The 27,517-nt window shown below is 38.4% G+C and overlaps 1 protein-coding gene across 6 annotated transcripts in view; it reads left to right on the forward strand.

Annotated features, from left to right (window-relative positions):
• The window catches only part of tnnt3a (troponin T type 3a (skeletal, fast)), a 47,166-nt gene that overhangs the window by 16,863 nt on the left and 2,786 nt on the right, over positions 1 to 27,517 (forward strand). For 2 of the 6 annotated variants that reach the window (XM_043705984.1, XM_043705987.1), the window contains 9 exons: positions 5,954 to 5,975; positions 6,936 to 6,981; positions 10,131 to 10,247; positions 14,418 to 14,495; positions 14,971 to 15,084; positions 15,710 to 15,819; positions 19,646 to 19,736; positions 23,403 to 23,443; positions 24,545 to 24,585. In XM_043705984.1, coding sequence (XP_043561919.1) covers positions 5,954 to 5,975; positions 6,936 to 6,981; positions 10,131 to 10,247; positions 14,418 to 14,495; positions 14,971 to 15,084; positions 15,710 to 15,819; positions 19,646 to 19,736; positions 23,403 to 23,443; positions 24,545 to 24,585 — 660 coding nt within the window. Of the gene's footprint in view, positions 1 to 21; positions 40 to 836; positions 855 to 5,953; positions 5,976 to 6,935; positions 6,982 to 10,130; positions 10,248 to 14,417; positions 14,496 to 14,970; positions 15,085 to 15,709; positions 15,820 to 19,645; positions 19,737 to 23,402; positions 23,444 to 24,544; positions 24,586 to 27,517 lie in introns of those variants that run through there. The other 4 variants (XM_043705983.1, XM_043705985.1, XM_043705989.1 and 1 more) reach the window with 4 other exon arrangements.

Genomic DNA, 27,517 nt, shown 5'->3' on the forward strand with positions numbered 1-27,517 from the left:
TGCCATTAATACCACCTTTAGAAGAGGTTATTGAAGAAGGTATGTATTGCAATTTCATTTTCCTTCCCTTTTCTTCATCTGTTTTCTTCCTTAATACCCTATTATTTCCTGTCACTCTTGAGTTTTGCCATTCTTATTTTTGTCGTTTCTCTTTCTACTTAATTCTCAATTTCCTTTCTGTTAGAATGTGATGTCCAGATACTTTACTGCATTCTCCTATTTCAGTTTCATTCTATATTTCTTTTGTTAGCATTTTCTTCCTTTGTATTATCATTTTCATCTTTACTGTTTTATTTCTCAGATTCATGTTTAAAAAAATTCTCCCATGTCATCATGCACAATCATTCCACTGAATTGCTATCTCTCATTATATCATATCCTTGGCATTTTCCATCAGTTTTCATCATTGAACATCTTCATTCATTCTGGATGCTTCATCATTATTGTGTATTCATCGACATCTTGAATGACTGCATATTACTCATCATCACCATCATTTATTAAATGATGTATGTGTGTGTGTTTCATTAATTATTATAGAAAGGAGTTTTATTCAATGTAATCTAAACAGCTTCTGTTAACATGAGTACTAGAAGCAATGCTAAAACTTAATTATAATACTATTAATTATTCTATGGATAGATGTAGCTAAAATGAGTAATTTGGCAAAACTGGAAAGGAGGCCGTCTTGCATTTCATTTAATGGTTTGATGATTCAACTTGGGGTAGTCCTATGTCAGCTGCATTGACATTTATTTTGCTCTTTAACGCTCAGTATTAACATATTTTGCTTCTTTGTATTTATTGCTCACTGCATGTACCCCGACCTCTGTCAGAAGTACACCATGAAGAAGGTATGTTGTTCTCTGCTGTGTGTTTTTCTCTATCATGCATCAGATTCTAAGTTATTCTAAGTCTGAGTTGCAGAGTGATCAGATCAGTTCCATTCTGAGACTGTCAAATCATGTGACAATGGAGACAGTTGTAATTCACCTTTCCTAGCATGGTCAATACAGCTGTACAACAGCTTAACACTTGATTCTTGCCTGATATTACATAAACTGAGCCATTACAGAGACTGCCAGGTTATCAAGGTGCATGCTTGACTCAGACGAGCACCACATTTGGATTCTGACGATGACATTAAAATTGAATTTGCATTTTAGCACCTTATTACACAACTTGATCATCCTGCTCTGAAAAATATCATGTGGAAGAAGTGGTTTTTGTTTTATTTTGATGTTGTCTACATTTTATGCCACTATTTTTGGATTTAATTTAATCTATAATTTGAGTGTTTTCTGATAATCTTCCCAAAATTATATCTCAATTGTGAAGTTTTTATGTTTGTGCGCTGACGTCCATATATATTATCATCTAATAATTGTGGCACATCAGAAGATTTGTTTATCTGCAGAATTTGCTGATGGAGACAGCTGTGTCTGACACATAATCCCAACTTCATACTCTTAGATAGGGAATGGAGAGTTACAACATTAGCTAAGAACTAAGTAAGGAAATGTTGCTTATATTGTTAATCTGTATTGTTTTTGTGCATTCAAAAACATTTTATTTACACATGGTTATAAAAGTAATGAATATATTTGAACATGAGGTCAAATTTGTGCTTGTTTCTATCAGAATCTTAATCCAATCAGAGTTGTATCTATGTTGGCAGTTAGAAGGCAGCTGTCTATATTCACATTGCTGATTCTTACTGAGCACAACCACTGCTCATGTTAATGCAGTTCCTTTCATGTCCATGCAATTGGTGATTCTTAACTACCATAACTTGTTATAGTGAAGCAGGATAATGTCAAACAAGGGGTTTAATTGATAAAATGGTAGAATAACAAGCAGCCTGTAAAATAGGACCTATCTGAAACTTCAGTAACTCCACAGTTAGTTTAATTTAAATGTGAGAAATAAGTCAGAGTACAAGCACATACACATCCAACTGAAATCAGACCTTGATTGACATCAAGCCCACTCTAACCTCAGAGCTGAAAATGTGTTGCTGGAAAAGCGCAGCAGGTCAGGCAGCATCCAAGGAACAGGAGAATCGACGTTTCGGGCATAAGCCCTTCTTCAGAGAAACGTCGATTCTCCTGTTCCTTGGATGCTGCCTGACCTGCTGCACTTTTCCAGTAACACATTTTCAGCTCTGATCTCCAGCATCTGCAGCCCTCACTTTCTCTCAAACACTCTAACCTCAGGTCAACAATGTGTCTAGATCCTGGAACCTTTAGAGCAGTTTGACTCGGTGCAAGCTCACAGTCAGTGTACAAGTTTCACTTAAGTGGAATAACTGTCGAGAATACATTGACTTAATGTTTGTTTTGCTCTGTTGTGTTTTTTCATTGCAATGCACAGTTTGTGGAAATGAAGAAGAAGACGGTATTTTTGCTTTATCTTCAATGTAAAATTCACCCCACTGAACTCTAACTGCCTTTCCCTTTCCCCAATTCTCTGGGGTTAATTCTTCTAAATGCGTGGCTTGAGATGATCCAATAGCAGCTATATAAAACATTATACAGCTGCAAGATTCAGCAAGCACTTTGACTAACAGATTTCACTGCAGTGTTCATTAAATCTTTACAACCTGTTTATTTTTGGTTTTATTCACAGTGCTGATTGCTAAAATATTCATGTTGTATGGTACACTGTCAATTTCATAATCTGTCTTTATTTCATAATCAGTCTAATTTCTTTGAGGATTAGTGTGTCTGTTTTTGCTCATATCACTGGTAGCAGAATGTGACAAATAAAAATGTTAACTGTGAGTTGGGTGACATTTCTGCACGATTAACGATATTGACAGAAGTTTTGGCAGAAGGCTGTGTATTAGCTTCTCCACAGTAGGAAGATCTGGTTAAATTGTGGAAAAGACTACAAGTTGGAGTGGGGGTCTGTAGAGGAATGGATTTAATGTCCATGGACCGACAGCCTCACTTCTGTCGACTTTTAAAATGGAAAAGTTAATTATGAAAATCATGCAGGAGTGCATGTTGTCCCCTTTATGTCGGTTTTGCATTCCATTTCCAAAGGGAAATGCATCACCTACTGGATAGGAAGTTGGTACAGTTGAAGCTATCAGCATCTTAACTCACTTTAAATACAATCCTGGGATATGTTTTGATATGCATGACATTCACTTTTTCAGAAGGAATTATGCTTAATCTAGGAATGATTTGGAGATGCCGGTGTAGGACTGGGGTGGACAAAGTTAAAAATCACACAACACCAGGTTATAGTCCAATAGGCTTAATTGAAAGCACTAGCTTTTGGAGCGCTGTTCCTTCACCAGGTAATTTTGGATCACTTGATGAAGGAGTAGCACTCCGAAAGCTAATGCTTCCAATTAAACCTGTTGGACTATAACCTAGTATTGTGTGATTTTTAACTTAATCTAGGAATCAATTGATCAAAATATATATCTCCCTCTGTATTCACTAAGTAGGCAAGGGTGAAGGGCGCATGGAGTGGTGTTGATAGGTGAAGGTTTGTTGGAAGGATGATTAAACAAGCCAACAGAGTGAGCCAGCACCTTGTTTGTACACAAGTGGTAGGTACACCTTGATAAACTGTGTAGAGTGTAACTTAATGGAACACACAGCTAAATACGGAGGGCGAAACATATTGGACCATTACAAAAACAAAACATTGAAAGCTTAGCTATTGGAAGGAAAGTTCTGTGCAAACATGTTGCTTCAGTTGGGAAGAACAACTGTGTGTGTGGTTTTCATTACAGTGATGTCGTGTGTAAAAGACGCAATGTTGCATTTGAATGTGATTGTCCATTGCGTTTGTGAACCAACAGGAATCAGTGTTTGTCACTTTTCCGAAGGTAGCATGCTAAAACATGGGCTATTTGTTCATTTGTAATGTTCCATAGTATCTCAGTGACAGTTCAGTTCCCATAATCCATTGATAATTAGTGACAGCAAGAAAATTATGTTTCCTTTGGACCCCATCCCACCCATTTTCTGTTGTATAAGTAACCCCAATAATGCCCGGAAGTTAATGTTTTTGCTGTGTTGTGCAGGCAGTCCTGGTGGATATTAATTTATGTGATCAGCACTGCTGCATGAAAAAGACGGTGGTCCCATGAATATCTGTAAACTGGGGTAAATTGTGCAAAAGACAAAAGCACTATTTTCATGTCAAACATTGTTGTCCTGACTTCCCCAACCTATGGCCTGAATACCAACCATGGCAGTGAGGCCACTATGATAGATTGTTGATCCATAATCACATTGCCTAAAATTTTGAAACTAGGAAAGAGTTGTATCAGGCTGCAGGTATTGTTCAGGTGTAGAAGTTAGAATTAAGGATGGGGGAAGACCTGAACACACTACACAGAATATTAAACAAATGAGACAAAACAAACACAGCGTGCAACTTCAAATCAAGCTATGCAAAGTACATTTGTGCAAATTGGGAAAGCACTTCTAAAATCAAAAATTAATTTTTAAAAACTTCATGATTGTTGAATACTTGGATGCTTCTACTAGGCAATGAAATAACTTGACAGGCTGTTATTCTGTCACCAAGTCACCCTTTATTTACATGTGGTGAGTCCTTGACACTGATCCAGCTTTTGCAGAGCCAGCTCTGAGTGAACAGGATGTCTGACACAGTTAAAACGTGTGCGGCTGGAAAAGCACAGCCAGTCAAGCAGCATCTGAGGAACAGGAGAGTTGACATTTCGAACATAAGTCCTTCATCAGCAGTCAGCATTCCTGATGAAGGGCTTATGCTCGAAACGTCGACTGTCCTCCTCAGATGCTACCTAACCTGCTGTGCGTTTCCAGTGCCACACTTTGTGACTCTGATCTTCAGCATCTGCAGTCCTCACTTTCTCCTAGGATGTCTGACACTTCTGTTTTTATCTGTCAGCCAGGATTCCCTGATCAACAGCCCCAATCAGGGGTGGTTTATTTTATGAGTTCCATCTGGCTGACTTCATTGCAATCACTACAGGCAAGATTGTGAAGTTAAAGATATAAGTGAGTGAAGTATTTTAGGTGTTAGCTGAGTTTAGAGGTGGAAGGTAGAAATGTAGAACCTATGGTCATAGGTCCAGATTCATTTCCCTGGATTGGCAGATGATAAGTCTGCATTTAATATTAATTTATAAAAATTAACCTGTTTTAACATTTAACAGTTTGAGAATCTTAGAATCACAATATTCTGCTGCTGAAAACTGAATAAAATGCAGCACGCTTTGAAAAATTGATCAAATCTGTGAAGTGCCTCACTCCCTATGTGTTTTATTAAATATCAATTTTGTTTTTGTTGGTATGTTAGCTATTGGCATATCTAGTTATACTAGTCAAGCCAGAGCACAGCCACTTTTTAATTCTTAATTTTATTCATTTTGACATTATTGAAAATTATAAAGGTATTTTGCAACAATCCGTTGTCTTTTGATTGTTCCATTTTGTTACTGTCATCTTCTCAGATTTGTTATGTTGTTCTTTGTTTTCCTCCCCAGCTCCTATTTTGTTCTTAAGTTGTTGACTCATGTTTCGGTAGTGTTCCAGATATTTGGTAACTTATAATGGACCAGGGAAGAAACTATTATCAGAATCCTGGTTTCTGGCTGCTATTCCAGAGAGAGAATCATGTGTGCAAATGGGAGCAGGCTCAGCTCTGATGGTTTCTGTGAATGAGTAGCCTGCTAGCATACACTGAAAAATAACCACACTTGAATAATTGGCACTTGGTGTGGATATTGAACAATGACCATCATCTGTAGGACTGCCCCTAACAAGGAGTCAACACCTTCAGGCAATCAAAGGAAAAATTGAGGATAAAACACATGATTTTATTTGTAAGGCAGTAGATTGTATTTTTAATACAACATTTTAATGCCATTACGCTTTGTTTTTAATTTTGGATAATACGTCTAATTTATTTTTTATGTTCACTTTTTTTTATTTTGCTACAGAGGAGGAGAAACCAAGGATAAAGTAAGTAGTGATTTATTACAGCTTGAAGGTTTATTTAATGGAGCTGTAGTCCTTTTCCTTGTTCTGCCTTCTCCTTCATTTCCTTGTTTGATATGTCTTTCTTTCATACTCTACTTCCTTTTGCTTTCTCTTGTTGTTTTCTCCTTTTTACTTCTGCCTTTTTGAAATCTTGTTTTTGTCCTTATTTCTTTGCCATCCATCTCTCTCTCTCTCTCTCTCATTCGCTGTTCTCTTCCTTTTTATCTCTATTTGACCTTTGGTGGATCTCTGTTGCTAAGTTCCAGTCAAATTCACATGATTCCCCAGTTTTCTCCATTGGATAGTGCCCAAAGAATTACAGCTAGTTCCAATGATATTCGCTCCCTTTAAGCACCCCCATTATTTGGAATGCAAAATTATTGGACTTCCCTTATCTCTTTTTATTTTGTTTGTTCATGTTTCCTTTTTATTGCCTTCCGCTATTCAACTTGGTATATCTTGATTGGGGGAGAGAATGAAGTGACCTGCTGCAGCAACCTGGACAGCTGAAGGGACATTGCATTATGTTGGGAACAACTGCTCCAACTTGGGATCTGAAAATGCTGACCAGGATTATTCTAGCATTGCAAGGAGCCACAACAATGACTCCTAAATAGACAGTATCACTGTCATTTCTGTGACTTTGGAAAACTCAGGGCTCCATAAAAGACAGTGTAATGGGTGGACAAACTCTGACCATCAGATTTCCCTACATGTCCCAAAAGTTGGTGCAGTGTCTTTAATGTGAAAAAAAAAACTGGCAGTGAGCAAGAGCAATCAATACAGAGCCATGGCAGTAGAGATTAAGATCCCCCATGGAATTGAAAATGTTTCATTCCCCAGAGCGCACCACATCCTTCACAAAAATGAAGGGATAATTTGCAAAACATCCCTAGAACCAAATTCTAGGAGTCATTACTTCCCATTGTTTTTTTTTTACAGAATGACTGCTCCCAAAATCCCAGAAGGAGAGAAAGTTGACTTTGATGTGAGTACAGGAAATTATCCAACAAATGATTCATTACTCCTATGCTTGCTGTTTCATTGATGGCTTTTTCTTTATTCACTAATACCCATTATCAAATGTTAGCAATGATTGTAAGGTCATTATTATTGTTTCTATTCTAAACAGGAATTAGTGAGAAACTACTTTTTCTACTTTCTCAAAGCAGCCACCCCTCCTCTCCTATAGGGATGTGTTCAAAATGGAGCAAGGCTCAACAGTCACTGACAATTCTCTGGAACTTACTTAAGGGGGAAATTTTATGAATGAAAGCAGCAAATTAGCATCAATGTACTACGTAATCCTGTGAAGATAATTCCAATTTAGATTGTATCATTGACCAATACCCAGAAGTGCAATCCCAGCAAGCGTACGAGAGGGAGAAACCTTGCATCATTATTTTTCTCCCTGTCTAGAAAACCACCAATGAGATCACAATAAAAGTTCAAAAATCTCTTTGATCCATTATTTCCATTCTTTCAGAATATCTACATAAAGGTGGCATGTAAGCAATGTAGTTGTGAGTGTAAAATTACAAAGTAGTGTTGATATTACACGAATAGGGAGAACTGTGACAAAATGGATTTCAATGAAGGCTGCAGTGGGGTCATCCACCATGACCCAAGAAAGGTTCTAAATGTTGAAAAACTAGAAACAGTAGAGGTTAAAAAAAAGGTTAGGGAGCTAGTTAAACGAATCCTTGAAGTGTCATGTATAAGTACAGAAAATAATCAAAAATACGAATGGAATGCTGATCTTTGCATCGAGGGGATTAGACTATAAAAGTGTGGAGGTCATGTTTCAGCTATACAGGATCACACCTGGAAAACTGTGAACAATTCTGAACATACTCAGGAAGTATATGTATAGTCTTGCGGGAGTGCAGACATAAAATGCAGACATAAAATAAAACCATAAATTGGTTTATGAGAAAATGCCTGGACGAAAAGGATTAACTTTCAGAAATTACCCAAACTAGTGTATTCTCTGGAATTCAGAAGGATGAAGGGTGATTTGATCAAAGTTTTTAGAAATGTAATGGATTAAGTTTGGAAAAACTATTCTCAATGGTTGTGAGTTCCAGGAGGATGAAGCATCATCTAAACCTGACAGCCAGACCTTCCGGGAGTAAAGTTCGGAAACTGTACCTAAAGGATGGTGGAAGTTAGGAAATCAGTCAAAAGTTTTAAGTCTGACATTGATGGTTTTTGTTATCTAAAGGTATTGTGGGGAAGATGGTGAATTAGGTTGCAGTGGTCAGGACAGATGTCATTTAATGGTGGAACAAGCTTGAGGGGCCAAATGGTTTATTCCTATTCCTATACAGTTTTTCACTGTAGTTGTAATGAATCAATCTAGTGTTGTGCTCTCAGTCATTATTGTAAACAACCTGTTCCAGCTGTTAGCACAAGCAAGATTAGTTAATAGAACACAAACTAAGAAGGAAAATTAGTTGATATAACAAACCAGTATATCAAGTAATGCATTTACCATTTCAAATTTGACACTAACTAAATACCAGCAGTATTCAACTCAGCTGAGGTTGTGGTGTACAATTGCTTAGACCTGGACTTTTGCTCATGAATCAGCTAACTTGAGTAGGAAATCTTCTTGCTCTCTGTCCCCATCTCAACAGACAATCCCCCAAAATGTGGGCTCCCTGTGTTCCTGGGGGTTGCAGAATGGAGTGAGACCCACTGCATTGGGATGCAGATTTGAGCTAACTATGGGACTGCCTTCAGACCCTAAGGGGGACAGTTCAAATGACCTGCCTTGATTGTGTGGGACATCACCCTAGATGTTTTGTTACAAAATAAGGCCATCTAGTCCACACCCATCAAACCACCTCACCCATTCCCAATTTCATATAACTCCATGTCAAGTTAGTTCTGTCTCTGCCTCCCACCCATCATTCTTTGGACTTTCACTTTCCTTGTCAGCACACAAAATATTCAACATAGCCACACCTCAGGAACAATGTTTAGTTTAAGTAAAATAAAGTTCAAAATATCTACTGTAACCTTTACTATGGCTAACAAAAACTTCCATTCATGGAACCCATTCAAAAGATTAGAAGTCCCTCAACTGCTTAATCCAATATAAACATTCATAAAAACAAATAAAAGATAGCCAGTCTTTTATAAATTCTTTGCTTTGTCAATCAACTGTGAACTTGCAACACCCTAATGAGCCAATGCTGAGTTTTAGAAAATGCAAAGCAGTAAGGTTTGCATTATGATAGCCCTTGGGAAAATGACAGCAAACAACTAATGCCATTCATAAAGGAGTGGGGATTCAAATAACCAACAATTCTGACAGTTCCACAGACCATTTACACCCTTCAAGAGCTTTCATGATTCTTAAGCATTTGTAACTGCCACACAGTGGTTAAAACTCTTGCAAAAAGAGATCTGTTTGAGGGAAACACAATCTGAGTACTAAGTTTATTTGGTTATGCTGAGTTTGGATTTTAAGAGATGTCTCACTTTTTTCCACTCTCAGCAAAAATGGGATCAGTCAGAAATACGAGTGGGATTTCTAGATCAGGCCCCGTCTACAATTTTTAAAAGTCTGCAGAATTTCCACCACATCATGAAAATCCAAGTAATAGATGAGTTTCAAAGAGGTTTGTTTCTTTAAGGTCATTACTGTTGGGAAGTGATTATAATGAACCATTTATTGAGTTCAAAACAGAGAAAATTATTGAATGAAGTTCCTTTCGGTCAGCAGTAAATTCGTGCCTCCTGTACTTGACAGATGTTATAAGATTATCAAGTCAGCAAAATTAGCAGAAAATAACCTCTTTTTTCCTAAACAAATAATTTAATTGTGAATTTTCCTTATATCAGATGTACAAGGTGTGTGCATAGTAATAGATTAATGTGTTTGTCTTATACAACAGTTCCTGGACCACACTTTGCACTCAATATGATTTTGATGATGTCTTTTACATTTGTATTAATTAGTATTTTTCCAGAGGTTTGGAAGATGTTCAATAGAGTAAAAATCATGGTATAGACACACTGAGATTGTACCCTCCTTTGTTTGAATTTGTTCACTTGTGGAATATGACTTAGTCATGATCTGATATTTATTCTACTGCTCTGATTTTTATGTGTTTGTGTGGTATTTAGGACATCCAGAAGAAGCGCCAGAACAAAGATCTGATGGAGTTACAGACTCTGATTGATCTTCATTTTGAGCATAGGAAGAAGGAAGAAGAGGAACTGATTGCTCTGAAAGAAAGGATTGTGAGTGTTATATTGATATTAAAGCAACAATCTATCAAGGAGGCACCATGGATGCAGTTTAGAGTTTTTTTTTAATTTTATTCATAGGATGTGGGTGTCACTGGCTGGACCAGCATTTATTCCCCATCTTTGATTTCCCTTGAGATGATCATGGTGAGGCACCTTTTTGAATTGATGCAGTCCACTTGTTATGGGTACACCAACAGTGCTGTTTGGTAGGGATTCCCAGGACTTTGACTCAATGACATTGAAGGAACACCTAGTTCCAAGTTCAGTTGGCAATGTTTCCATACATCGGCAGTCCTTATCCTTTGACGTAGTAGAAATCAAGTGTTTGGTAAGTTGCTGCTATGCATCTTATGGATGGTACACACTGCTGTCACTGTGTGTCAGTGAAAAAGTGAGTGAATATTTAACTGCATGAATGAGGTCCCAGTCAAATAGCTATGTTCCCCTGGATTGTATCATGCTTCTTGAGTGATTTTTGGAGCTGCACACATCCAGGTCAAATGAATAGAATTCCATCACACTCCCAAGTTGTGTAAAAATTGTGCTCAGGCTTTTGGAGTCAGGAGGTGAGTTACTCATCTCAGAATTCCCAGCCTCTGACCTGCTTGTGGAGTCACAGAATTTATAATGTTGGTTCAGTTCAGTTCCCAACAATGGTAATGTGCAAGATGTTTATAATGAGCGTTTCAGTGATGAAATGTCATTAAATGCCAAGGAGATTGTTATATATTCCCTGATTGCAAATGAGTGCCTGCCAGTTGTGTGATGTGAATGTTATTTTCCTCTCATCAACTCAGTTCTGAATATTGTCTAGATCTTGCTGCATTTAGACATGGCCTCCTTCAGTAAGTGGCAAGCTATAAATGGTGCTCGGTGTCACCTCATGCTGTAATTACCATGTCAAATTGTGACTGTATCTGTGATATTGTTGTATGACTGTACTGTACTATATCATGACAGCCTTGGCAGTGTAAACAATAGAAATTTGCCTCTGCTAGTTGTGATGTATTGAGAAGGGTTGCTAAAAGGAACAAAATGGACAGGCAATGGCAAAATTCAAAGAGTGAATGGGTGAACTATAAAAATTGTTTATTCTTGTCTCGTGCAAGAGTGCAACAAGAACATGGTCAAACCATGGCTTATGAGGGAAGTTAGAGATAGCATGAGATGCTCAAAAGAGGCAAGAAAAATAATAGACTTGAGGATTGGGAACAGTTTAGATGTCAGCAAAGAGGGATCAAAGGATTGATTAAGAAGGGCAAAGTAGAGTGTGAGAGTAAGCTTGTGGCAAACATAAGAACCGACTCTCCAAGTTTTGGTAGGTATGTAAACAGAAAAAGATTGGTGAAAACTAATGTAGATCCCTTCCAGTCAAAAACAAGGGAATTTATAATCAGGAAAAAGGAAGTGGCTGATGAACTAAATTGCTACTTTGCTTCTGTCTTCACAAAGGAGGACACTTATCCAAATCTGAGTTAGTGATGCTGTTCTGAAAATACTTGCAACAGTCCCAATACACACATCCCTTAGCACAAAGGATAAAAATAAAGCAAACTAGAGCTTATGGGCTTGGAGTAAGAGAGCGAGAGAGGTCAGCAGCCTGTCTCACACATCCCCTGCTGTAACTGAACTGACTAAAGCTTTTAAATTACTTGCAGTGTGGAAACAGGCCCTTCGGCCCAACAAGTCCACACTGACCCGCCGAAGCGCAAACCACCCAGACACATTCGCCTACATTTATCCTCTTTACATAACACTACGTGCAATTTAGCATGGCCAGTTCACCTAATCTGCACATTTTTGGATTGTGGGAGGAAACCCACGCAGACACGGGGAGAATGTGCAAACTCCACACAGAGAGTCGCCTGAGGCGGGAATTGAACCCAGGTCTCTGGCGCTGTGAGGCAGCAGTGCTAACCACTGTGCCACTGTGCCACTGTGCCGCCCACTTTTTTTAAAAGACATAACGGATATTAGATTAGATAAAGTTCTGAATGAATTTAAAAAAACTCTAATCTAAACAAAGGCTAACTACAGCTAGTTGGCCACTTCCCTTTGATTATATATATTTTTTAAAAGACATTAAAACTTTCAGCCTGAAACAGTCTCTGTTAGGGGTAAATAAGGGGCCCCAATAAAAATTTCAAATCCAGCCTAGTTGGAGCCTGACCACTTACCCCCTCTCTGAAAAAAAAACTCAAGAGCATAGTAACCTTATAAAAAGAACCAGTATTGTGATATACAACAGGGAATTATACACCAATGAGCCTACCATTGGTCGTGGGGAAGATACTAGAGTCCATTGTCAAGGATTTTATAGCAGATCACTTCAAAAACAATAGTAGAATCAGACACAATCAGTATGGTTTTTAAAAAGGGGAATCATGCTTGACAGATCTACTAGACAGATCACAAAGATGAAACTAGTAATGTTGATCTGGGAAGCCAGTAGATGTGATTTATTTAGACTATCAGAAGGATTTTGACAAAGTCCCATATTAGAGATTAGTGTGTAAAATTAAAGTACATGAAATTGGCACATTGTGTTGAGATGGATAGAAAACCTTTTAGCAGATAGGAATCAAAGAGTAAGATTAAATGAGTCTTTTTTCTGAATGGCAGGCATTGCTTAGTGGGATGTTGGAGGGATCAGAACCAAGACCCCAGCTATTCACAATATATGTTAATTATTTAGATGAGGGAACTAAATGTAATACGGCAAAAGTTGCAGATGACTCAAAACTGGTTGGAAGGGTGAGCTATGAGGAAGTTGCAGAGATTCTGCAGTGCGATTTGGACCAGCTAAGTGTGTGGACAAATGCATGGTAGGTGCAGTATAATGTGCATAAATGTGAGGTTATTCACTTCAGTAGCAAAAATAGGAAGGCTCGTTATAAATCGAATGGCTGTAAGTTGAGAGAGGGGAATGTTCAACAAGACCCGGGTGTCCTCATGCATCAGTCACTGAAAGTAAGTGTATAGGTGCAGCAGGTAATAAAGAAGGCAGACTACTTATTGGTGTTCATAGTGAGAGGATTCGAGTACAGGAATAAGGACATCTTGCTGCAAATATATAAGGAAATGGATGAGGCCATACCTGGAATATTGTGTGCAGTTTTGGTCATCTTAATTGAGGAAGGATGTTCTTACCAAAGAGAGAGTGCAGTGAAGTTAACCAAAATTAATTCCTTGGATGGCAGGATTAACATATGAGAACAGATTGAGTCAGTTAGGATTGTATTCACTGGAGTTTAGAAGAATGAGGGGATATGTCATGGAAACCTATAAAATTCTAACAGGACTGGACAGTGTGGATGCAGGAAGGGTGTTCCCTATGGAGGAGGGGTGCAAAAACCAGGGATCATAGTCTAAAGGTAAATGAGCAAACATTTAACACTGGAAAGAGGAGAATTTTCTTCTTCCAGAGAGTGGTGAGTCTGAGGAATTCACTGCCACAGAAAGTGGTTGAGGCCACGACATTGTGTTTTCAAGAAGAAGGTAGATATAGCTCTTCTGGTTAAAGGGATCAAGGGATGTGGAGATAGGTGGGATGAGAGTATTAAGCTCGATGGTCAACCATGACCATAATGAATGGAAGAGCAGGCTTGAGGCATCAAATGGCCTACTCCTCCTACCTTTGGTGTTTTTATCTTTTATATTCCTGTATATGGTGCAACAGTAAAGTTGGCCACAGTGACAGTCATGGTGCGATGTGTCCTGTTACTTTCTGAATTTTTTTCAATTCATTAACGGGATGTGGGTGTCACTGACTAGGCCAGCATTTAATAGTCATTCCTAATTGCCAAAGGGGCAGTTAGGAGTCAACCACATTTCTGAAAGTCTGGAGTCACGTGTAGGCCAGAACAAGTAATCTTCCTCCCTTAAAGGAGATGGGTTTTTCCTGCCAATCAACAATGAAAACCTGGTCAACATCACCGTGATCATTCTTAATTCTAGCTTATTTTTTGTAGTTCAAATTCCACCCTCTGCCATTTTGGGATTTTAACCTCAGTCCCTAGAACATTACCTAGGTTTCTGGACTAATAGTCCAGCAATAACACCACTAGACCCACCTCCCGTTCAAATCAATAGAAATAGAGAATGTGCTGTTTCGGAACTGGGTAAACACAATTCCTCTCTATACTTTTCTCCAACCAACAGGAAAAACGCAGAGCAGAAAGAGCTGAACAGCAAAGAATTCGCGCTGAGAAGGAAAAGGAGCGTCAGGCCAGGCAGGTGGTAAGTCATTATACACTGCTGGCTTTGACCTCTTTCGCTTCACATCAATTAAATGATACATAAAATAAACGACAAACTCTTTCATTTCTAAGAAAACATACAGTCAACTCAAGGCTGTCAAACATGAGAAACGTTGGAAATTATGTTTGTGGTTAATAGTGAGGTGATGAGTTACGAATTTATTTCCCACCTTTCAGTTTGTACTTCTGCTCTGCTGGTTATTGTTCCAGAGGCACCTTACTGCTAGCTGACATTTGCCTCAGAGGAACATTTTGCATCTGCAGCCATAGGCTTGTCAGAATGCCCACCTAAGTAACTGATTATATGTGAATTACTTTGGGAAGCAGCTGAGAAATGAGATGTTAATAAATATGAGTTTTTATCTGCCTTTTCAAATTCAAAGATTTGAAATGTCTCATTCTGTTCTAAGCTCTCCTTGCTCACCAGATTGTATATCCTCTTATGTGTCTGACAGGAGGAGAAAGCAAGAAAGGAAGAGGAGGATGCCAGGAGGAGGGCTGATGATGATGCCAAGAAGAAGAAGGCTCTGAGCAGCATGGGTGCTCAATACAGCAGCTATCTTGCCAAGGTAAAATGCCAGCATATGAATCCAATACAATGTAGACCGTGGTATTCCTTTCTTGAGCATGGGGAATGCTTCATTCAGTGCCTCCACTTAGGGTACACTACACCTGGCAAAAGCTCAGTTAGAGATGGAAATGTGTTGCTGGAGAAGCGCAGCAGGTCAGGCAGCATCTAGGGAACAGGAGAATCGACGTTTCGGGCATTAGCCCTTCTTCAGGAAAGCTCAGTTAGAGAATGGTAGAGAGTGGAAAATGGATTGATAAAGCTTCATTTTTAAGTTAGGATAGCTTAAAGGGTGGGGAGGTACTTATTCAGGGACCCCACCTTTGATAATCCCCAAGAAGTTTGGTCCATGCTTCTAACCTAAAATGTAACACTCCAGTTGTATAGTGTACCCTCATTAGTAAATTCCACATGCCCAGTAAAGTAGTTTCTGACAATTAAAACAAATAACTCATGCGCTCAAAAGCAAGCACCAGGAAACCCCAATCAATTCCATATGGTAGCAGGTATAAAATTGCTAGAATAAACCTGTTGAAAAATTAATAGATCTCAAAACTCTCTTGTGCATCCCTGATACCTGAAATTTCAGTTGAACTATCTTACTCTTAAATTCAATTGTTAATTAGGCTGATCAGAAGAGAGGGAAAAAACAGACTGAAAGGGAAAAGAAGAGGAAAATCCTTGCAGAGAGGCGCAAAGCACTCAACATTGATCATCTTAATGAAGACAAGCTTAGGTGAGTACCTGCAAGTATGCCACTCATTAATTTTTAATGAAAGCTTTCCTTTCTTTTATACTTCCAACATCAGGAAAAGTAATGATATTATGTGAAACTGTGTTGGGTTATGAAGGAATATTTGCACTCAACTTAGTTTTTGCCTAGCCTAGTTGTTTCCATTTCCTTGACCACTATTATAATTAGTTACTTGTAGGCCAGTTGGTATCTTTAAAAAAAAGAAACAGAATCAATGCATATTGAGAAAGGTGACTGTGGGCTAAAGAGATATTAGTCAGTTTCCTCAATTTTATGACCAAGTATAGTTCTTCATGGATCACCACTTTGATGTGGTGGACAGGTTAGTGTGCTCCAGTGAATCTTCAATTAGTTACCAGCAGCAGGAGCTGCCTGCTCCTGGCAGGAGCACACAGGTAAGCAGAGTCAGAAGTGATGCCAGATGAAGTACGGTCCAGTAAGTTCTCAACACAGAAAAGACAAAGGAAGACATGGAATCGCATCACAGAAAAGGTAAATGAATGTTGCATTGGCAAGGAGGTTCTGATTATCATGGCTCAACATTTCACTGAGACCTAGCCACTGACTTGTCAAGATGTGTGAAATATGCGGGCTTTCAAAGTGCTCATGTTTAACAAAGCCAAGTGCCTGATGGGAGAACGGAGGACAGGTGGCTCTGAACCTGGGAATCACTAATCAAGAATCTGCACAGGGGGCAGCAGGTGTATGAAATCATTGTGCACCTGGGTTTGGACAGCGCTATCTTTCACAGCAGTCCTCTTCAGAACATCCTCTGCTCGTCCCAAATGGGAAGGGCCATAAAACTTGGCTCTCCAATTTTTCTCTTCAATGGGAATTACAACCAAAGGAATCACTAACTTCATGGTTGAATAAATAAAATGCTAATTTTGCAACTCCTGGATAATCTTGTGGCTGTCCGGAAGGAACTACAATTGTATCCCATGAACTATCACGACTCCAAATTGAAATCTGTTTTCTTGGAGAGCAGCAGGTGAAGGAACATGTACGGAAATACACCTTCTACAGGAAAGGAAAGACTGGCAGTGACCCTTGTATCCCCTGAGTTGTGTAAATTAAAGGTTCATGGCTCTTCACTTACAACTCAACTGTAATTAATATGTCACTTTCATTGGCCATTATGCCCTAAATCTTGACCTAAGTGAAGATGTTAAGGAAAAGTACTACTCTGTCTTGATGAAACAAATTTATAAGGAGTATTGCTGGAGAGAAACTATCATGTCAAACAGCATTAAATAGCCAATGTATATGATCTATTCCTTGCACTGACAAAATATGCTCAGTGAGGCTTCAATATAATAAACATAATTTTCTGTGAGAAGGATAAATACAAAGCCATTGGTGGAATCCTGTATCAAAACACTGGCACTTCCCAAATTGCATCATTGTTCAAATCAAAGACCTGAATGTCTTTTATTCATTCATGGGATATGGATGTCACTGGCCAGACCAGCATCTAGTTCCAATCACTAGTTGCTTTTGAGAAGGTGGTGGTGAGCTGCCTTCTTGAACTGCTGCAATCCATGTGTTGAAGGTAGACCCATAATGCCATTACAGAGGGAATTCTAGGATTTTGACCCAGCAGCAATGAAGGAATAGTGATATATTTCCAAGTCAGGATGGTGAGTGGCTTGAAGGGGTACTCTAATTTGATGTTCCCATGTATCTACCACCAGAGACCTGGGTTCAATTCCCGCCTCCGGCGACTGACTGTGTGGAGTTTACACGTTCTCCCCGTGTCTGCGTGGGTTTCCTCCGGGTGCTCCGGTTTCCTCCCACAGTCCAAAGATGTGCAGGTCAGGTGAATTGGCCATGCTAAATTGCCCGTAGTGTTAGGTAAGGGGTAAATGTAGGGGTATGGGTGGGTTTCGCTTCGGCGGGTCGGTGTGGACTTGTTGGGCCGAAGGGCCTGTTTCCACACTGTAATATAATCTACAATCTACAATCACTCTTGTCCATCTAGGTGGAAGTGGTCATTGGTTTGGAAGGAAGAGTTTGTTGCAGGAAGTTTGATGGATTTCTTCTTGTAGATGGTACAAACTGCTGCTACTGATCATGGTGGAGGAGGAAGGAAATGTTTGAAGGATTTGGTGTCAGTCAAGCTGGCTGCTTTATCATGGATGGTATTTATCTTCTTGAGTGCTGATTGAACCTACACTTATCCAGTCAGGGGGAGATATTTCATCACACTCCTGACTTGTGCCTTGTAGTTGGTGGACAGGCTTTGGGGAGCCAGATGATGAGTTACTCACTGCAAGATTCCAAGGTCCTAACCTGCTGATGTAGCCACTGTATTTATAGTTCAGTTTCTAGTCAGTGGTAATCCCTCAGGATGTTGATAGTGAAGGATTCAGTGATGATAACTTGAATTGTGAAGAGATAATGGTTTGATTTTTTTTTGTTGGAGATGTCATTTCTCGACACTTCTGTGGCACAGAAGTTATTAATGAATGGTATCTGCATCACCCAATCCTTATTGGTGATTGTTGATGAACATTCATTTTGTATCAAGATGTTGCAAGATCTGAATCATGTATCAGTGACACATAGTAGTGCTACAGAAATTGCACCAGCAAAACTTATGGATCCCAACAGGAGGATTATCAAACAGATGCTAATGTTCATCTTGGTGCCAGATCAACAAGCATGCAAGCAAAACACCTGCAAAACTATCGACAATGGCCTGGACAGTTTGTCCAAATGGCTGAAAGGCATCTCTTTTATAGGGACCCGCTTTCTCTAAAATTATCAGTGCTCTAGAGAGTACAGAGGAGGGTTGGAGGCATTAGAAAGACACTTTGAAGCTTTCCTTGAAGTGCAGTAGAATTGACAAAAACGGCTGGGATGAACTTGCTGCCAATCGATTAAGGTAGTTACAATTTGTCCATCAAGCTGCATCCTGCTTTGAGTTCAAACACCTTCATGATGATGTAGAGCAGCAGCAGAGAAGTAGAGAAACAGAAACAAATCCTGCAGTCCACACCCCACTACCTAAGGATTGGCCTTAGTACAATGGATTTGCCCTTTCAGTTACATGAAGATCTACAGCTGAAACTCAAGATCCTATAAGAGAGGAGACATCATTTTCAAATCAAGAGATAGTCAGTGATAACTGTTGTAGAATTGTACAACAGAGAAAGAAGCCATTTGGTTCTTCACTGATATGCTTTGGCCTCTGAAAAGAGTTATATGTTTAACATGAATTATCTGCCACATGCGTTTTGAAATTGGAAAGAGTGTTTAGAGATCTTGGCATGATGAGGGAAAATGGGGGTGAGGGGCAGGAATTTGGTGATGCAAAGACATTTGTGTCTGCAGTAGTTTTTCATGGACTGCAAGAAGCACATTTGATGACTTAATATTCTTAACCACATTTCAAAAGTTCTTACTCAGTGTATAGTTTTGACTTTTTTGTCCTGACAACAGAATTACTGTTTGTCTTCTAATACAGACCACTGTTTGAAATGTTTGAACAGGGTATTCCCTCAGTGAAACTACCTGAAATTACATGGTATAGCAAATGAAAATGTAGGATAACTGGACATTGATGCCTACTGCTACACTCCTGGGCCAAAAAACCGTCAAATCTGATTTTTGTTGCTTTCCTATTGCAGGAACAAGACTGCCTAGTCCCATGCTGTTGTTCCTTCCTCATTTGTAAATAAGGCAAGAGCTGGGACCCATCTGATTTCCCTTGTTTTCATCTTTGCTATTACCAAGTGCTGCTTGATTTAGAATCGATTGCTCTGTGATATTTTGATTGATGCTGCATTTTCTTTTAAATTACCAGGGAAAAAGCCAAGGAACTATATGACTGGTTGAGACAACTAGAATCTGAAAAATTTGATATGTGTGAAAAACTGAAGAGGCAGAAGTATGAGGTATGTACCAAATCTCTGAACCATTTAAGTAAAACTAAGCATTTAAAAATAAACAAACAGACAACTAAAGATAAAATTCCTTCTAATTTCAATGTAGTTTGTTACTAATTAATAATAATTACAGGAAATTCCTTTTCACAATTGAATAGTCATTGCACTGTATATATGTGAAAATGAAGGCACTGAATCATTTAATTAATTTAGTTTAATTCAGCCATCTCAACTGGAATGTTGTGTACAATTCTGATTGCCACATTATAGGAATATATGAATGCATTGAGAGAGTGCTGGGTGATTTACAAGAATAGTCCCAGGGATGAGAAATTTCAGCTTTGTGAATATATTAAAGAATTTGGAATGTTCTCTTTGGAGAGCAGAAGGTTAAGAGGAAATCTGATGCAGGTTTTCAAAAACTTGAGTGGGCTGGATATTAGTAGATAGGGAGAAATTGTTCTGACTCATTAAAGGAACAAGAACCAGAGGGCACAGTTTATAATGATTTGCGGAAAATAAAAGCAAGTGCAAGGTGAGCAAAAGTTTTTTTTTCACACAGCAGGTAGTTAACTTATGGAAAACATTACTTGGAAATGTAGCGGAAGCAAGTTCAATTGGATGATTTATTAGCTAAAAATAATGTGTAAGGGTATGGGGTGAAAACAAGAGATTGGCAATCCGTAATGATGCTCATTTGAAGAGTCAATGAGAGACACAAAGGACCAAATAGTTTTCTTTTGCAATGATAACATTTCTGTGATTCAAATCACCTAACTATATATTCACTCTGAAGCTCTTGTAATTCTGTTAGATCAGTTCATGCTTGAAATATTACACATTCTAATTTCTGGTAAGAAAATTCATATTTTACTTAGATTAAACATATTTCAGTTCAATGATTTGTAATTTAACTTTTTTAAATAGAGTGCTTTTAATTTGTACCAGTACTGTTCAGTTTCACTTAGTCATCAGGAGATATGATGCTGAATGTCTCTGAGCTACTGCTAAAAGATTAACAAATAAAGCAGATGAACTGACGGTACAGGTAGAAACAGTGGCAGTAAGCCCTCCTTTCTATTGCAGAAACATAGCCTAAAGTAGGACTGGAATGGCAATTCAACATTCCTGAGTATAGGGTTTTCAGGAGAAATGGATGGTGGGATCAGTAAGAGGTGTGTGGCAATTTTGATCAAAGAAACAATTACAGGTGTGAGGAAGGATGATATTTTCGAGACCGTCAAATGAGGGGATGTAGATTGAGCTAACAAACTAAAAAGGGGCTGTCACACTACTAGGCATGTATTATAGATCCCCAAACAGTCAAAGGGATAGATGACCAACTGTGAAATCAATAAGTGCAAAATCATCGGGACAGTTATAGTGAGGAATTTTAACTATTCCAGTATTAAGTGGAATAATTTTAGTGTCAAGAAATTAAGGAAGCAGAACTCTTGAACTGCATTCAGTAGAATGGTTTTGGCCAGTACATACCCCATCAAGAGAGTGTGCAGTTCTGGACAACGCTTTTGGAAATAAAACTGGACAGGTGGAAGGAGACGTATTTTGAAGTAGTGATCATAATTCAATTAGTTTTAGCACAGTTATGGAACAGGACTAAGGTGGAACAGCAGTTAGAAATTTCAGCCGGAATAGGATTTATTTAAGGAAGCTGAGGAATGATTCAGCACTTGAAATTATGTCAGTGTTAGATCATACAAAGGAGAGATTCAACATGTTCAGAGTAAAAATGTCCCCATGAAGAAAAAGGGCAACATAGCTAAATCTAAAGCCCTTATATGTCATCAAGCATACAGGGTAAACTAAGACAGAAAAGAAAAGTTGATGTTAGGCACAGAGAACTCACTACTGCAGAACACCAAGAAGGATTCAGAAAGTGCAGGAGTGAAATCAAAAAGAAATTACCAAAGCAAAGAGAAGGCGTGAAAGAATATTGGCAAGTAAAACTAACTACAACCCAAAGATGTTTTATCCATACACTAACTGTGAGAAGATGTGAAAAATGGACACTTAGACAAAAATAATCAAGGCATAATCAGCATGTGGACAGAAAATCATATTTGACAAACTCGTTGGAATTTTTTGAAGATGTAACTGACAAACTTGTTAGGGGATATTGATGGATGTGATTCACTTAGATTTTCAGAAGGACTACAAAAGTATATTTTGCATGAATATTTAAAATGTTACCAACAATGGTATTTTGCTTGGCCACGTTACTGAATTTTTTTGCTATCATCTTCTCTATTTCAGATCTAATCATTAGTAAAGTTACAAAAAAAAGTGTGGGAAACATAAATTGCAAAACATCCTGAATGGACCATAGCAATGCTTCAATGTATTACATTACAATCAATTAGCTACTACATTTTAAAATTTAATTGAAGATGGTCACCCTCTCTGCTCTGCCTCAGTGCAGGTCCTCTGATCATTTATTAAATGTCTCATAGTTTTTCATTTTTATTTGTTTCCAAGAGACTTCTGTTTTCAAGTTGTTGAGTATCATCACTTTTTAAAAATCCTCTTGGTCCACATCTCTATAAACCACCTTCATTCAATTCCTTCAGAACATTCTCATGTTTTAGAAAATGGCCACCTCAAACTATGTAGCCTCTGAAAGTCAGTGCCTCCCCATTCCTCTGACCCAGCTCTTCCTTTGACTCCTATCCCATGAGTAGGCCTCATCCAGTGGAACTTAGGAGCCTGAAACAGCTTCTTGTGACCAGGATGCTTATTTGTCACTTATTTGTCACAGGACCTTAGAGAACATCTGTGGGACACCTGCACCAATCAGCCACACTGCCCTGTGGCCCAACATTTCAACTCCCCCTCCCACTCAGCAAACAACATGGAGGTCCTGGGCCTCCTTCACCGTCGTTCCCTCACCACCCGACACCTAGAGGAAGAACGCCTCATCTTCTACCTCGGAACACTTCAACCCCAGGGCATCAATGTGGATTTCACCAGTTTCCTCATTTCCCTTTCCCCCACCTCACCCCAGATCCAAACTTCCAGCTCATGTACTCTATGCTACTTTCTCCCCACCCCCACCCTCCTCTCATTTATCTCTCCACCCAGCAGGCACCCTGCCTCTATTCCTGATGAAGGGCTTTTGCCCGAAATGTCGATTTTCCTGCTCCTCGGATGCTGCCTGAACTGCTGTGCTTTTCCAACACCACAATCAGTTCATAGCATGCCAGTAATCTGCATATTATGCTTGAGATGCTGTGCTTTATTTTGAAGAAAGAAATAAAAAAGTTGAAGTACTTGTCCAATAAATAAAGCTGGAGACTTTTATAATAAATTGTGGCCAAAGAGGAAAGATGAACTGCCAGTCAGAAATTTAAAAACATATTTATTTTCCTTATAATTAGCCCTGTCAATTTAGCATTATATTTTTTGAGTTAATCCTTTCTGTATTAATAGTATGAAAATGAAAACATTATTGACACAATATGTTTCATCATATATATTTAACAAACAAAAAAACTGCAAAAGCTTTTGTGAGGAGCAATATTTTACAGAATCATCCACATTATTTTATACCTGAGTTTTTTTCAGAAGTGCATTAATGAAAATTGTGCAGGCTACTTCCTGACATCATCTGTGTTTTTAATACTCCACTGAAATACATATCGCTGTAATTCCTTTTAGATTACATCACTGCGTAAGAGAATGGAGCTACTGGCTAAGTTGTAAGTACTAAACAGAGCCCCTTTAAGTTCTGCAGCTGTAGGGTCCTGCCTGGAACATGCATGGGTTGGCTGCATGGTAAGCCAAGAAACCATCAAACATGCAGTGAGGGGGTAGCAGGTAACAACTCTGAAATAAAATTCAGTAGTTTAACTTCATCTAACTGAAGCCTAGTTCCTTTGCTTTCTACTTTATCACTAGTAGAATATAATTGGGTTCAAAATGCAAAATCCATTGCCAGGAACCTTTTGGATTAAGGTCATTAGGTACCACCAGCCATGGCATTAATCGCCTCGTATTTATCTTGTAACATGGATTCTCGCAGCATTTTCCAACAGATTTTTAAAGTCAAGTCTACATGGAGGGAATAATTCTGATTTTTGTTTCATTTGGACCATTATTCATAAATGTTATGCGCTCCAAAAATGGATTTGTGCACTTTTAATCTTTTACACTAGGTAAAGATTGAGTTATTTGAAATATTAAAGGATCATTACTGTCAGGGTATGTGAATGGATATATATTTTGCTTTGTCATTATTGACACACAATATCTACTTAAAATGAATCCACTCATGGTTTGGTGAATAGGTCACAATCAATGATGTTTTAAAAAAAATCTTTATTCACACAAAAACATTTTTTTTTCTCCTGTGATGTGAGTGAGTGTGTAGTTTATCATTTGACCAGTCATAAATCAATTGCACAGATTTTATCTTTACTATGCCCTATAGGAATAACATCTTCTGAACATTTTAATTGATCTCTGGTTAAACCTGCTACCTCCTCAAAAGCTTTCAGGCTAGCTACAACAGTCCAGTCCAGTTCTTGAGCTAGGTCTATGGGCCGTCATAAGTCCAGAGTCCTTGCTTTTTCTCAGGGTGCCATTCTGCAGGATTAAAGCAGGAACAACTCTGTAAGTATTCGTCTAGAAGTGCACAATGTGCAATTTGCAAAATTTCATTCAGCAGGTTCATCAGCTGTCTTTCCTTGAACTCTTCTGGGAGAACACAACATTCAACAGATAAGTGGGCAAAACATCCAACCACAGGTAACTGAGTCAGTCTTCAATTAAATGCACTAATGAACATATGTTATTTGCAGATTACTACAGCCAGAAATCGCATTGATGAACTTCAAAAACAGTAAGTACATTGTTACCACCTCTCCCAAATACTCCTCGAAAGGAACGTACAAACGTGGCCATCTAATTTATCAACTATGGACAAAGCTAATGGAAATTCAATTCAAATAGGCATGGTGAAGGTGTGCAAATGCAAATAACTCATGCAACGATATCTAGAAATACAGTCATTCATTTGACTCCCAGTGTTTATTCGAATTAAATTCTTCCTTTATGTAATACACATCTAAGTGTTCAAGTATTATTTATAGTAATTTAAGGTCAAGTACAGTGGAAATTATACAGTGAATGGCAGAACCTTTAGGAGTATGGATATGCAGAGGGATCTGAGTGTGTAGGTCCACAGATTGTTGAAAGTGGCAGCACAGGTAAATAAGGTAATAATAGGTTATGGCATGTGCACCTTCATTGGAAGGGGCATTGAGTATAAGGATAGACAAGTTATGCTGCAGCTTTATAGAACTTTAGTCAGGCCACACTTGGAATATTGCATACAGTTCTGGTCACCAGACTACTAGAAGGATGTGCTTTGAAGAGGATGCAGAAAAGGTTTACCAGGATGTGGCCTGGTATGGGGGATTTTAGCTGTGAAGAAAGGTTTGATAGACTTTGGATTTGTTTTCACTGGAACGCAGGAAATTGACGAGTGACCTGATAGACGTGTATAAGATTGTGGATGGCATGGATAAAGTGAAAATTGTGAGGATTTTTCCCAGGGTGGAGGGATCAATTACTAGGGGACACAGGTTCAAGATGCGGGGTGGAGAGTGGGGAGGTGTGTTTAAAAGAGATGTGTGAGGCAATTTTTCACACAAAGGATGGTGAGTGCCTAGAATGCGATGCCAGAGGTGGTGGTGGTGGAAGCAGACACAACAGCAGCATTCAAGAATCACCTGAACGAATACATGAATAGAAACAATGGAGGGATTTGGATCCGTTGAGTGAAGACAGTTTTACTATGGAAGAGTGAAATGGAGGGCCAGAGGGCCTGTTTCTGTGCTGTATTGTTCTTTGTTCTAATGTAAGTTCACACACACTTTAGTCTGATCAGGATTTGTAACCAATATTAGTGAATGGTATCAGCACACTAGAATTCTGCATTTATGTTGAGTGTATGTTTCTCTACTTCAGTCAGTGTAGATCATAATTAGATTGTTTAAATTTCTTTCCTGTAATGAACTTCTAAGCAGTACATCCAGGAAAGGTTCTGGATCTTAAATTTGCACATGAAGTCAAAGTTGCAATGTATTACAATTAGTCTTGGCATTCATGGGGAGGGATAAGAAAGGGACACTTGTGAATTCTTGCTCCTGCTTGTACTTCAATGACAATAATGGAAAGTCAGTGGACATCAGTTGGCAGAATTGAGTTCAGCTATAATCTGCCAATGCTTATCACCTAGACTTACTTAGCTCACTGTTAAAGTATTGCAGGACTGAGGTGTTGTCTGAAAATGGGTCTCTCCATCTGTTTCTACATTCAATATGTGAAAATTATAAATCATTTCACTTTTCATTTTTGATATTTTCTAAACAAAAACTGGATTGACCTAAAATCCAGTTGTGTGGTCACCCCCAACCCTCTTAACCCAATGATGTCCTATTCAGTTCAAGTCCCATATTGATAAACTTTTGATGCTGATATGTTCCTTTCTGTTAATCCATTAACCATTTAACTTCGTATCCTCATTTCTTCCTTTAAATCTTCTGTTATTTATGCATGATCTAATATCACATTGTCAAGCCATGGTACAGAGCATTGTGAATATGACCCAACCTTCAGGCTTTTCCCTGCTTTTACAGAATGAAAGTGTCTCAGAACACCCTTCCTTCAAGTATACTATAACTGCACTCCACTTCTGAAGAAATCTCTTTTGAAAATGGTGGAGGAGAAATTAAACAGTACTTAAAATATGTTTTTAATCATGTATTTTTGTTATCATCAAAAAATGAAACAGAAGTGGGATGTCTGGCTTCAGAGTAATTATATTCAAATAGTCATTGCATATTGAGCCTTTTGAGTTGTGAGTACGGCTCAGTAATTTAGTACTAATTGCATCACAATAATCAATACTTTAATATGGATGTCATATTTCCAAATAATATAATCCAAATAATATCTCCAATGCAAATACCATCATTAAGAATAGGGCTTAAATTAACTAGATTTTTTGAGAGTGCAAGACTAAATAATGTGTTCACCTGGACTGATTGAAGGGATGCACTGCCCTCTCAGATCACAGTTGTAAACGAGATGAATATTACAAATTATGAAAAGGCTCTCTGAAGTCCCCAAGATGAAACAGTTGTCCTGGAGCTTCTTCCTGTCAACAATGATTCAATAACATAAATCTTAATCTACTAGTTAATCAGGCTGTAATCTAGCTAAAGTTAGAATAAAGTTTTCTATGGGGACCCTGTTGTTAGTACTATTGTGTTTTAGTGTGCTTTGAAACCTTGTCAATTCTAGATTATCCACAATGCTTTGTGCCATTTTTCATTTGAGCAATAACTTTTCCTATCTGTTTAACCAGCTGCTAATCTGCCTGTGTTCATGCTGTGTGAATGATGAAAGTTCTATGATGTACCATGGATAATTTGACAGTATTGGGACAGACAACCCATAACCAGGATGTTGAGGAGACTTTGCAAACATGACCTTTTGACAGACGTCCTGGCACTATTGTTTAATGATCAATAAACTCCAGCATCTATGTAGTCAGTCCTTGGTTTCCAACAGAGAAAGACCGTAGGAAAATTGGCTGGATTGGACCTTGCATACTAGAGTACTATGAGTTAATTTTTAAAAATGGGTTTTGATTTTATTTATTTTGATGTGTATATGATGCTTTTTCCCACAAGGATCTTTTATATTGCTCTGTGAAAATTCCTATTAGGATCATTAGAATCGCAAGTAAGTAAAAGATGAACTCT

The sequence above is a fragment of the Chiloscyllium plagiosum genome, chromosome 16, assembly GCF_004010195.1.
Source record: "Chiloscyllium plagiosum isolate BGI_BamShark_2017 chromosome 16, ASM401019v2, whole genome shotgun sequence".
Lineage (NCBI taxonomy): Eukaryota > Metazoa > Chordata > Chondrichthyes > Orectolobiformes > Hemiscylliidae > Chiloscyllium > Chiloscyllium plagiosum.